Here is a 12,555-nt window from a genome sequence, read left to right as displayed (position 1 = left end):
ACTGACGGACTCTTGAGCGATCGCTTGGCAATCGAATGCTAGCTCCGTACCGTCTCCCATCCATCGATCAGCTCAGTGACATGCGCTCCGACGCAGGCCGGAGGCGAACTAGCAAGAGAGCTCATGGGCAGTCAATTGCTCGAAGTGGGCTTGATTTCCAGCATCTTCGGACCCACCAGTCCGAGTCCTCACGCATCGGCACGGAACCTTTTCGTTCTACCCCAACCTTGTCCACCGCGTATCGCGCAGGGAGGCAATACAGTTGCGGTACATGCATTCCACCTCCAGACAGGTAAACTTCGACCTGTGGTAGAGTGAGAGATGCCGGCCGCCAAAACATGGAAGCCGTTGCCGGTAGCCAATGTGGCGAAAGCTGCCGCAATTCGCAAACCCGCAGCTTCCCCTTCGTCCGTCAGCTTGCTCCTCGAGGATAAAAGGACGGACGAGACAGACACGAACCGTGCTCCCCTCACCCTCAAATTGCCGCTCAAGACGAAGGTAAGTACTGACACAGCTTGACCAGATAGGCAACGCTGACCGTCACGATCTTTTGTCGAATAGAAAATAGCAACAACACGACTCAAGCCCTCGCCATTACCCAGACAGTCGGCGAGTCTCACGACGATTCATCAGGCGAGGATAACACGATGGTCGAAGTCAGGAGGGACAGGGGAGAAGGTCGAGGAGGGGATAGCGATCAGGCTGGGCCTAGTCGTAAACGTCGCCGAAGTCACGGGGAGGATGATGCAGGCGAGGAGCCGGAAGCCAGGAGGAGGAAGAAGAAGCCGCTGCCGCGGAGGCGGCAGATTCGCGAACATCTGCTGGTTCGCCATTGGCGAGACGAAGGATGTGACACGTGCGTCAGTCAAGGCATCGAATGTGTTCCGCCAGAGGCAGATTCGAAACAAGAGAAGTGCGACGACTGCGCAGCAAGATCGAACGAGTGCAGCGGAAGATGGATCACAAAGCAGGAGAACGTCAGCAAGATGCACAATCTGCTGACGGGCCGAAATCCTTTGCAGATCGACGACGAGTGGGTCGAAGCAGAGATCAAAACATTCGGCAACTATCTAGGAGGCCCCTGGGATAAGTGTCAGGAGTATCCCGCGGCTTTGGCATCACCTCGGTCCCGCGCATCCGCATCCCTCCAACAGGCAAGTCCTTCCTTCTCGCCCCAACGATCTCGTCCCGAAGCAACTCGTCCTCAAGAAGAGGCTCCTCAACCTCGCCCCCAATGTCTCCATCCCCTTCGTCAACCCCTGCCCTCGGTCGATCAATGCCACCATCGGCTCCTGCGCCATCGACGGAGGCGTCCGCGCTTTCCCAAAGCGAGCGCGAAGAACTTCAGTGGTACCGCGAAATGTATGCGGGCAGCTTCCTGGTCGTCCCGACGCCTCGTGAGACGCGATCTGGCACGAGACGACATATGTAGAGGCAACCATTCAGCCGGAAAGTGGCCGGCGTGCGGCGCATCATGTAACTCCTTTGTCTTTCCCAATGCTTACTCGAATCGTGCAAGTCTTGACACTCATAAGCCAGAAAGGACGGCTGAGACTGAGCTTCGTGCCGGCTGTCTAACATAATGATATAACGGAATACTTTCTTTCGTATGCTGTAAATATGAACATGATGTTGGTACAGATAGTGCGACTATGCTTTAGGCAGCCGCGCCAATCGGGTTTGGAAGCGCAAGACGGATCTCGGGCGTTCCCGTTCCCGAAGAAACCGGTCGTCCAACGACGAGCTTGGACGATGGCGTCTTGAGAGTGTCGACCTCTCCGTGCAGCGCTGATCCGCCGATAAATGCCATGGTCATCTCGAACGACGCCTTGAGCAGAGTCGACGACGACTCGGCAATACCGGACCTGTTGAACGGCCTGAAGCCACCGGCAGCCGTCTGATAGTCGGCGATGAGGAACAGGTGACGCGGCGACACAGCGATACCGTACGTGTCGAAGATGCCCCGCATCTCGGCCACGATCGCGGCACGCGCTGCCTCCACACCGTACGTGTGGAGCACGGCACCAATGTCGTTGGTGTACAGGTTGTCCAGATCCACCACGCCAAAGCCAAAGTTCCACAGGTCGCGGAAGTTGATACCCTCGGCCGTGAGCGAGACACCGTCCTCGCCCGCCTTCGGCGGCGGCTTCATGACACGCGAGATGTTGGGGATCTCGTGGATCACACTCTGTCGGCAGACGCGCTCCACAATGTTGATCAGCAGCAGCTTCTGCGACTGCGCAGCGAGCGTCAGGTCGAACTCGGCCCATCGCGCCTTGACCTCGTCGAAGCGGAAGGCGTTGATGTACTTGGAGTTCTCCTGAAGCGCCTTTTCGAGCGCAGACGTCTGCTCGGCCCAGTCCTCGTTGACGGAACCGTCCGACGACTCCGAGTCGCTGCTGTCGCTGTCGACATCCATCGCGTTGGACGACTTCTTGCTGCTCTCGCCCGAAAAGGCAGCTTCGATGTCCTCCATGGTGGAAGGCACGTTGTCCATCACCTCGTCGTCGCCCTCTTCGTACGAGGCGTGCGCAGCCGAGCGCTGCTTCCTCTTGGCTTCGTCGGCGTCGCCGTCACCAACTTCGGAAGAGGCGTCCTCCTCGTCGTCCGAGTCGGCATCGTTGCCCCTCGAGCGAGGCTGGGCAGCATTGGCGCGCTCCTCGCCGTCTTCGTCGGCATTGTTGCCCGCCGCAGCGTTGTCCGAGAACGTTCGGCCTCGGCCGATGGCAGCCGCTTGTACGGCGTGCTCGCGCCTCTGCTTGCGCATCTCGTTGTTGATGTTGTTTTCCAGATTCGGCGCAAAGGTCTCCTGCAATCCGTGCAGAATGTGCTGAGTAGAGCAGTTGTACTCTTCCTTGCACTCGTCGGCCGGGTAGAAGTTGAGGCGCACCGTGTACGTCTTCTGGCGGTGGAAGCCGGTCTGCGAGGACTTGGGCGAGATCTTTTCGGTGACGATGGCCTCGTCGATCACCTGGCTCAGCACGAGGCGGCTGCCGTCCTTGCAGAACGTCTTGATCTGGTCCTCGGTGATGCCGTCCAGGACGGGGAGGCGCATGATGGGCGTCTTGATGTTCTGCGACGCGGTCATGACGATCTCTCGCAGACGCGGGATACCGAGCGTCACGTTGGCGGCACCGTGACCGGCAAAGTGGAACGTGTTGAGCGTCATCTGCGTCGAGGGCTCACCGACACCCTGGGCTGCAAGCAGACCGACAGCCTCACCAGGGTCGACGAGGCCGCGGTGGTAGAGCACCTTGCACATGGCACGGAAGGCCTCGACACCGAGCTTCTCCTTGGCGAAGCGCAGCTTCTCGGCCACCTTGCCGTCGTTGTTGCCATCGGCATCGCCAGCAGCCTCGGACTTGCGCTTCTTGCTCTTCTTCTTCTTGTCGGCCAAGAGCTTGCTCGGGTTCTTCTCGATGTACGCCTCGATCTCCTTGGCGTACTTCTCCGACATGGATCCGAAGTGCGTTGAGGGATTGTACATGCTGAGCACAGGCTCGTACTTGTGCGGCTTCTTGAGCGCCTTCTTCATGTGCTCGGCGGCGAGCTCGGCCTCGACGACCTCTCCAAGCTGCTTGGGGTCGTAGCGCTTGTTGTAGTTCTCGAAGTTGGCGGCGGTGAAGTCGAACTGGCCGAGGTACTTGCTCTTGGTGGTGTCGAGCGCATCTTCACCGTAGGCGAACTGGAGGATGGAGCCGTCGGCGTTGCGCACCGTGTTGTCGTACTGGATGTGGACACCCTCGAGATGCTTGATCAGACATCTCTGCAGGTAACCCGAACGCGACGTCTTGACAGCCGTGTCGATGAGACCTTCACGACCAGCCATGCAGTGGAAGAAGTACTCTTGAGGGCGGATACCTGTCAAGAAACGACCGCTGACGAATCCACCAGCTCGCGTGGACGTCTCGAAGGGGCGGAAGGACGGCAACGACTTGCCGCTGACCATGAGCGGGACACGTCGACCTTCGAGAGCCTGCTGACCGAGCAGACACGAGATCTGCGAGACGTTGACGGCCGAACCCTTGGCACCGGAGCCGGTCATCATCTGCATGTTGTTCTCGGGGAACTTCCTGTACAGGCCGCTGGGTAGGCACGACTCGATGATCTTGGACGTGAGGGCGTTGGACGAGTTCATCATCTCACCGTCGAGGACGGCAAGCTTGTCGTCGTCACGCAGCACCTCTTCGAGACGGATGCGCAGATTCCTGTCCGTGTCCGGGTTGTTCTCGTCCTCGCCCTCGAGACCGACGGTCTTCATGGCGACGCCCTTGCCTTCGCCCTTGGCGGCATTGAGCGCCTTGCGCCTGACCTCGTCACCCTCCTTGCTCAGCAGCAAATCGTCCATTCGACACGAGAACGCGTTCGACTGGAGGAACTTGGTGAAGAGACGCGAGAGGATACTGAGGAGCTTGCCGGCCGTCTCGGATCCGTAGATCTCAAAGATAGCATGGACGAGACCGTAGGCGGAGGCACCGAAAGCGGCCTTGTCGAGCACGCCCTGCAGGAGCTCTCCGTCCTCGATGATGACCTTCTCTTCGCTCGCGTGATCCTTGCCCCACAAGCGACCCGCCACCTTGGCCTTGGAGGTGAGGTTGAGGCCGTCGGCCTTGGCGGGTTTGAGGTTGAGGAGCACAGTCGAGATGATCTGCTTACCAGTCCAGAGAGGCTCGGGCTTGAGCAACGCGGGCGGAACGGTGAGCACGCGGCCGCCACCCGTGTACTTGCCCTCGGGACGCAGAGCGCCGTAGAGCATCTGCTGGTACTCTGCACGCGTGTAGAGCGTGTTTTTGGAGGTCATCCACACACCGGCCACGACGTGGTCCTGGATGAGACCACGCAGCGGATTACCGCTGGTGGGCGTGAGGTACTGGTTGTCGGTGTTGGCGACGTAGTAGCACTCTGCACGGGCAGCCTGCGACTGCGGGAAATGCATGTTCATCTCGTCACCGTCGAAATCGGCGTTGTACGAGTTGCAGTTGGCGTAGTGCATGCGGATCGTCTTCTCGCCGACGAGGACGCGAGCCTTGTGGGCCATCATGGAGGGACGATGCAACGTGGGCTGTCGGTTGAGCAGAAGGATATCGCCGTCGCGCAGGTGACGCAGCACCTGCTTGTTGGCGATAGGCGTGCGGGTCGAGCTGCCGAGACCGGCAAAGGTGCCGCGCTTCTGCTTGGACGAGTGCTCCTGCGGTGTGAGGAGCTGGTTGGCCAGAGCGGTCCTCTCCTCTACACTGAGCTTGTCGAGCTGAGTCTCCGTACCGTCTTCGCTGCGGATAGCAACGGCGCCAGGGTACTTGAAAGGACCGTTGATGACGAGCTGACGCATGAGCTGGACGTTGTGCACCGTGACCGGCTCTGGATAGGTGAGCTTGCGAGCAAAGACGGGCGGAACGCCGATCTCGTTGGTCTCGATGTTGACGTCGGGCGAGATGACGGATCGTGCAGCAAAGTTGACACGCTTGCCCATCATGTGCTTTCGGAAGAGACCCTCCTTCTTTTCGAGGCCCTGCTTGACACCTGGGGGCGGCAGCTGGCCCTGACGGAGAGGCATGGGGTTCTTGCTCGAGTCGATGAAAGAGTTGACGTCGACCTGAAGCTGCATCATGGAGTTGAGCACCTTGCGGCGCATGTCTTCGCGCGACTTGATAAGCTGCGTCTCGGCCACACGGAAGTCGGACTCGGAAGCATCTGGCCCAAGCTCGGGGAAGTCCTTCTTGGCTGTGAGCCGCGCCAACTCGGTGATTTGATCTCGAATGGCGAAGGTGGTCTTGAGCACGTTGGTCAGCAGCTCGTTCTGCGAGTTCTCGAACGTCATGTCGCCCATGATGCTGGCGGGTCGGAATCGGGTGGGCGGGACGGCGACGGCGGTGATGAAAAAGCTGTCGGCGCTGGCACCGTTGGGAGTCGACCAGATGGCGGAGCCGGACTTGGCCTTGACCTTACCCTCGCTGTTGCCGAGACGGAAGGGGCCGTTGCGGCCGAAGAGAAGAGAGCAGAGAGGACCCTCGTTGTAGAAGAGGAGGCGCAGATGCGCCTGGCATTCGACGGCGGGCATGACACGGTAACCGGCCTCCTTTGGCGCGTCGTCGGCCGAGATGGCTTGGGTTGCAATGCCGGATGCATCGTCTTCGTTCTCTGCGGAGGCGGAAGTCGATGCCGCAGAGGCAGCAAGCCGACGCTCGATGGCGGCGACACGCTTGACGGGCGAGATGCGGAGGTAACCCTTCTGTTCGTTGGAGGCGATCTCGGTAGGGAGGGGAGCCTTCTCCATGATCTTGAGGAAGCCGTCGCGACGCACGTTGGGGCTGATGGCGTTGCACTGACCGCAGCGCTTCTTGTGGATCTCCTTCATAAAGTCGTTCATGCACTTCTTGCGGAGCGTGTATGCGAGACTGCCCGCTTCTGGCTCGTACGTGGCCTTGCCGCTGGCCTTGGCCTGCTTGATGAGCTCCTTGACTTGCTTGTTGATGCGGTCAGCGAACTCGGCGGGCGTCTCGCCAGCGGAGGACTTCCCGGGCTTGGAAGAGCTGCTCTTCTTGGGCGCAGTGTTTTCCGGATCCGAGTCTTCGTTGGCGGTCTCAAACTCTTCGTTGTTCAAGTCGGAGAACTTGGCGTAGCTTCGGGGCTCCTCTGCGTCGATGTTCTCGGCGTCGTCGACGAGACCGTACTCGAGAAGTCGCAGACGGCCGATCACCTTGGTGAGCACGGGAAGCGAGGCGCGGAATCGGTGGCAGTAGAAGCAGGTGCCGCGAAGCAAGTTGAACATGTTGCCCATGAAGAGCGGGTGGAAGACGGGCGACGGAAGCTCGATGTGGCCAAAGTGGCCAGGACACTGATACGAGTTCAAATGACACGTTGCACAGATGTCGTGGGGGCGCATGGGCCCGAGCGCCGGGTCGTAGAGACCACCGGCATTGGGATGGTTGGTGGTGTCGAGCAGGACGGGGTTGATGATCTGTTTGACCGAGATCCTGCGGATGTCCTCGGCGGTGAGGAAGGAGAAGGAGGCCGAGGCGATGGCCGAGGTGATGGGCTTCTTGATGTCCATGATGGGCTAGGATCCAAGGCGGGCCCCTCAGGAGCGCCGCTAGGGTTTACAAAGTCAGGCAGACGATGGGAACTGCGCGAGGCGAGGTTTGTCCAGGCGCAGGGCAGACGTGAATGGCTCCTCGATGAGGCTGTGGTGAGCGAGCAGCTGTTCGTGCTCCGTGACTCCCGTAGCCTGCAAACAGAGCGAGGATGATGGGTAGGGAAAGTTGGTTGTGGAGTAGGGGTTGGAGAAAGAAGAGGTGGAAGCGATGTCGCACTGCGATGTGGACGAAAGCTCTGCGCAAGCCACCGTGCATTCGAAATTTTTTCCGCACCTCTGCAGCTCAGTTCTTCCAAGTGCGCTCCCAAACGACACTGACTTGAGATCTCAGCTTCTCATTTTTTTGCTCGTCCCACTTTTTTTTTGTGGCAGCAGGCCGGCTCAAAAAATTCAACAGCTGACTTGCAATGACTAAGCACTTTTCAGCCGATGCGCTAGCCTTGAAATCGGGCCCAACGGTGGAGCTGCAGCCAGGGTCCAAGGTGCTCAAGGTGCTGTACCTGAAGCTCGCATCCCTACGACAACACAGTTGCCTCACCTTGAGCTAACTTTCGGCTGCATCGCTGCAAACAGCATCTCAAGCTCCCCATCTCTTCCAAGCGAAGCGATGCAGATCTTCGCTTACGCCCCATAGGCGCAAGGGGCGGCACGCAYGCACTTCTCCACGGCACCCTCGTCATGGTTGATGTCCTCGCTGCAGAGGCACGTTCGTCCGCTCGCAGAGGACCCCACCACGGCACCAAGCGCACTCTTGATGCGACCGAGACTGCGCCCAAGAGGCGGCGTCTGATTCATATCGGCTCCTCTCCTCCACCCTACAGCACGGCATACAGCGATAACCTGGGACCGGCTCGGACGGCCACGGCGCCGCCATCGCCGAGAGCGGAAAGCAAGCGGAATGCGCCATCCACGCGGTCTAGAAACGCACTCAGCTTGAGGGCATCATCGCCCGTAACGCCCTCTCCACCAGATCCTCCGAACGTCTTCACACCGGATCCTCTTCCTCCTCGTACTAAAAGGAGAGGCGCGCAGGGCGACGCCGGCGGAGAACATGGGCTTCGCATGCAAACTCGGCAGTTGCAACGCCTTCGTACGCTCGCCTGTACGGATCCAGATTCTCCAATCGGGACTTTCGGCGGTCAGATACTTCCGCACTCCATCAGAGACACGACGCGCACGGGACGCAGAGCACCCAGGGCGGAGGCATTAACTACTGATGCTCTCTCCCGCGGCCACCATCCTCATCTACCTCCAGCAGGAAGCAAAAGCAGGAGCAAGCGGTCTATCGATGCGAAAGCTAACAATGCAGACAGCGCTGATGCGAAACAGGACGACAAGCTCAAACATCCTGCTGACGGCAAGGCTGCCAAGCAGAGACGGCGTCAGCCGAAGATTCAACGCGTTCAGTTCGGTGGCGTCCAGGCATTGGAGACGCTTTATCCGCCCAACGAAGCCCAGTCTCGCGCCTCTGTGCCGCCACCGTCCGACGATCCAGATGCTGCGGACGAATCCGATATCACCTACTTTCCCACGCTACCACCCAAACGACCGCACGTCGGAACGCACATGCAGACAGTGCAGACGGCGGATGAAGACTTCTTGGACAATCGCCCATCTCTGAGCGCTGCCGCATCTTCGCCTCCACCTCTGTTCGCCCCTGACGACGCTACACGAGACGACGGGGATCCTGACAGCGAGGGCGACTCGAGTCGAGGGTTGCTCGAGGTCCTTTCACAGACTGCCTTGCGTAGGATGAACCACGCCACCTCGCCTCCGCAACCACAACGCGTTGGTCACACACCCGCACGCCAAACCGCAAGGCAGACGCTGAGCCCGCACGAGATTCGGATCGAATTCGACGCTGCACATCTTTCGCACATGCAGGCACGGCGAATTGCCGAAGCGCTCATGCGGAACGGCTCGGATCGGCCGAAGTGGACCTCGGTTCGATTGGACTCGGATCACCCGCATAGACGGAAGCTTCCGACACTATTGCCGACTTCAAGCAAGGCAGTCCGGGCCGCGCTGGATCCACCCACACGGCGCTCCGTCTGTGACGCCCTTTGCTTGACAGCAAGACAAGCATCGCGAAAGGCGGGATCTGAACGGCTTGAATTCGTTCATTTCGATGCGGGCGCACACGTGCATGAGGAGCCTGCAGAGGACCTCGAAAACCTGGCTGCATTCGAGCACCAGATTCACTTTGCCGGATATCGGCTCCAAGATCAGGTCCCATGCGACGCCGAACGGTCCACATTTCCGTGCTTGGAGTCCTTAGGCAGCGAGGAATGGCCCACACGACGTGGTCCTGTTGTCAAGATTCTCGTGCCGCTGTCCGGTCCTCCGCTCCATCCCGCTGCCTCTCCCGCACGCTTCATCAAGCCACACGATACTAGCGATGAGGCCCACGGACCGGCTGCAAACGATACGGTCCTTGTCTGGACCCCGACGACGGCGCGAATGTTCCTGGCCGCGCTCGACGAGCAGGTGGCCTCAGGAGGAGTGTCGAGCTATGCCGAGCTGCGTGGCCTCGAAGCGTCGGAGCTGGAGCTGTGTCCGTCACCCATCCTACACTATGTGGCTAGCACGGGCTCGTCGGATGCGGAGGACGTATCGACATCGCATGTCGCGCTCTACGTGCATGCGCATCGCGTTAACGAGGCACGCTCAGTCCTGGCGGCCCTGGAGCTCGGCGATATGCTTGGTGGCACTCCGTACAAGTTCAGGCCATTCAGCGATCCAAAGTTGCGACTTCTGATCATCAGCGTGGTTGGCAAACCACTCGGCTTGATCTGACGAGCCCTCACCCCGACCACGCGCGTCGTGACTCTATACCCGCAGAATTCCTTGCAATTCCACCAAGCTTCAAGGAGCTGCAATCCACGCACAAAGCAGAACAGACGAGAAAGTGGCCAGCACCGAATTGATTGCAGTGTGAGTCCATCGGGTAGCTATGCCTCGATGGAGAGAAGGTCAAAGTTGAAATGCGTTGGCGCGGCGGCTTCGATTTGGGATCGGGCCGTCGTCTGGCTACGCGCAGGTTGGGCTTGGGGTGGATCGATGAGTTGGACGAGGCGATTGGCGATGCGATCGGCCGAGTCTCTCATCATTCCCAAGTTGCCCGCACCGGGACCGATCTGGAGTGCGGCATAGGCGCCCGTGACGAACAGCGGCACATCACGGCGGTACTCGAGATCAGCCGTAACCAGCGGCATCCCTGCCACAACCGACACGGGGTGTGTGCGCTGCAACGTGGACAGGAAGGTTAGATTCCGAAAGTTGGTCTCGGCACCCGTGGCAGCAATCACGTAGTCGGCACGAATCTCCTGCACTCCATGGGCTGTCCGCAGATTTAGTGTCCAGTCTTGGTCATAGGTCGCTGATGCCACGGTGGTGTGCGTTCGTATCTCGAGCTTGCCAAGCGCTTCGAGTCGGGATAGCAGCTTGGCGTAGGTCGGCGTGACACTGCCGCCGTTGCGCGCGGTTCGCAGGATATTGACCCGCTCGTCGACACTGTCACTTTGCCAAAACTGCATGCGCAGATAATTGCTGTATCGTCCAACCCATCCGAGATCCACGTCGAAGGGCTTGCTCTTGAGATGGCCTCGAACAAGCAGGATCACGCGATCGTATCCGGATTCGAGCGCACGGACGACCAGTTGAGCAGAGGTCAAGCCTCCTCCGACAACCACCATGGTACTTCGATGCCCTGGATGTGGTGTAGGGAACGGTTCCCAGGCGAGACAGCCAGAATGCATCCATCCCTTGCCCCTCGGCGCACTTGCCGCACTCTTTGTCGAGCCGCTGCCAGAGTCGCCCGCATTGTTGGCTTGAGTGAGGAAGGATGGGATGCTCGGCTTACCACCTGCGCCTACGGCACTGACGACAGCTTTTGCCGAGACGACAACATTGCCATTCTTCACAGGGTCATTGTCTTCCAGCTCAAGAAGAAAGCCGGCTTGGTGGTTGCCAAGACCGTCGTCGACGCAGCGCTGGACGCCATCGAGCCACACGAGATCCTTGATACTTCCGCGTAGCGTCGTGACCGGCTGTTCCTGCTGGGGCTCTTGGGTGCCGCTTGCACTTGCGTTGAAGTAATGATGTATGCCTGGCCAGACAGACGCCGTGTTCAGGCCGTACTTCTCCTGCAGCCTGCGAATGAAGGAGTTGAACAGTGCCGAGCTGGGGGTGAAGTAATCGCGTCGGTCGCGCTCGTTGACATGAACGCTGGCAGGGCCGGATTTGCCAAGCAATTGCTGTTGCTGCTTTCGCTTGTGCTTGGACTTTTCCCGCCCGACCACACTGGGTATTTCGATGAGATGGGGCAGAGATGCGTGTGCTCGATCAGAGAGCACGCTGGTGGAACGCTTGCTGCGCCTCTTTGCCTCCTGCCCTGCGACCCGGCCTGCCGCGACGCGAGACTCCATCTGGTCAATGAGCTGGTCCGGTGTGCCCTCGTCAGCGCGTTCCGTCTGATTTGCATGTGCGAGCAGGGCATCAAAGTCGCTCGCGTCCGGATGGAAGAACATCGGGGAACGCAGATGACTGATGCCAAGCGCATTGAAGTTACGCTTCCACAGCCCCATGAAGCCCTCGCCGCATCGGTCGATGACGAGGATCTTGAAACGTCCTTCACACGCGCAGGCTGCATCATCGTCGTCCAGGACACTACGCTCTGGCTTTGCATCGGATCGGGTCGACTTGTGGCTCTTCTTGGGAACGAACGAGCGCGTCCGTTGGCGATGGACAAAGTGAAGGTGACGATGCTCGTCTTCGGTGTACAGCGCTGCGGGTCGCGATTCGAGGATACGAGAGACCACGGCGAGGGCCGCCGGACCACCACCAATGATGACCAGATCGAAGTGCGCCACGGCTTCAGTTTCGGATCCTGGTCGAAGAAGGTGCGAGGTGGCCGAGTTGGAGTCTGCGCTCGGCGTACCGCACATTGGAGGCGTGTGTTCAGCGAGAGATGTCACCTCTCGAGGCAGAACAAGGGCCTCGGGAGTTCTTCTGTGTGGTGGTAGCATGGTGTCGCTCCAATGTCAAGACGGTGCATTTCCCAAAAAGCGTCGTCGAGGACATCTCAGAACGGTTATATACATGCTTGCGAGTTTGGCAGGAGGCCCGTCGAGCTCGGCCAAGAGCAAGGCCACCATCCTCCGCTACCCTGCCGGTCACGAAGAGGCGCGGTCTGCTGCAGGGATGTGCGAGTACCGCAGACGTCAGTGGAGCACTAGTTGACAAGGGCGGCAATTCAATCGTGGGGTAATCAACGATCTTATCACGAGGTCTGACCGGGAGGGTACTCACTGGTGAGGCAGCATCCCGATGTACCTCCCGATCGCAGTGTTGAGACAGATTTCAGCCGATCGGAAGGTCGGCTTTCTCCCGTTTGCGGCATGTTAAAGCGGCTCTGAGGATTTGTTTGAAAGAGACAAGACGTGGGCACTGCCAACGGAGTG

At 59.5% G+C, this 12,555-nt stretch overlaps 4 protein-coding genes across 4 annotated transcripts; 2 read left to right on the top strand and 2 right to left on the bottom strand.

Annotated features, from left to right (window-relative positions):
• Window positions 1-321: 321 nt before the first annotated feature.
• On the top strand, window positions 322-1,401 carry PAN0_005d2675 (uncharacterized protein; the record flags this gene model as incomplete). The annotated part of the gene is made up of 3 exons (XM_014801915.1): window positions 322-498; window positions 603-1,090; window positions 1,155-1,401. The coding sequence occupies 3 exons, from the start codon at window positions 322-324 to the stop codon at window positions 1,399-1,401; spliced, it is 912 nt and encodes a 303-aa protein (XP_014657401.1).
• A 256-nt stretch (window positions 1,402-1,657) lies between these two features.
• On the bottom strand, window positions 1,658-7,051 carry PAN0_005c2674 (beta and beta-prime subunits of DNA dependent RNA-polymerase; the record flags this gene model as incomplete). The annotated part of the gene is made up of 1 exon (XM_014801914.1): window positions 1,658-7,051. The coding sequence occupies one exon, from the start codon at window positions 7,049-7,051 to the stop codon at window positions 1,658-1,660; it is 5,394 nt and encodes a 1,797-aa protein (XP_014657400.1).
• Window positions 7,052-7,500: 449 nt separating this feature from the next.
• Window positions 7,501-9,889, top strand: PAN0_005d2673 (uncharacterized protein; the record flags this gene model as incomplete). The annotated part of the gene is made up of 2 exons (XM_014801913.1): window positions 7,501-7,584; window positions 7,667-9,889. The coding sequence occupies 2 exons, from the start codon at window positions 7,501-7,503 to the stop codon at window positions 9,887-9,889; spliced, it is 2,307 nt and encodes a 768-aa protein (XP_014657399.1).
• A 155-nt stretch (window positions 9,890-10,044) lies between these two features.
• On the bottom strand, window positions 10,045-12,120 carry PAN0_005c2672 (FAD binding domain protein; the record flags this gene model as incomplete). The annotated part of the gene is made up of 1 exon (XM_014801912.1): window positions 10,045-12,120. One exon carries the CDS (start codon window positions 12,118-12,120, stop codon window positions 10,045-10,047), a length of 2,076 nt encoding a protein of 691 aa, XP_014657398.1.
• Between the last annotated feature and the right edge of the window lie 435 nt (window positions 12,121-12,555).

This window comes from Moesziomyces antarcticus (genome assembly GCF_000747765.1).
Source record: "Moesziomyces antarcticus DNA, scaffold: scaffold_v10005, strain JCM 10317, whole genome shotgun sequence".
Classification (NCBI taxonomy): Eukaryota; Fungi; Basidiomycota; class Ustilaginomycetes; order Ustilaginales; family Ustilaginaceae; genus Moesziomyces; species Moesziomyces antarcticus.
Note: the sequence above shows the minus strand (reverse complement) of the source record. Positions and strands in the feature narration are given on the sequence as shown.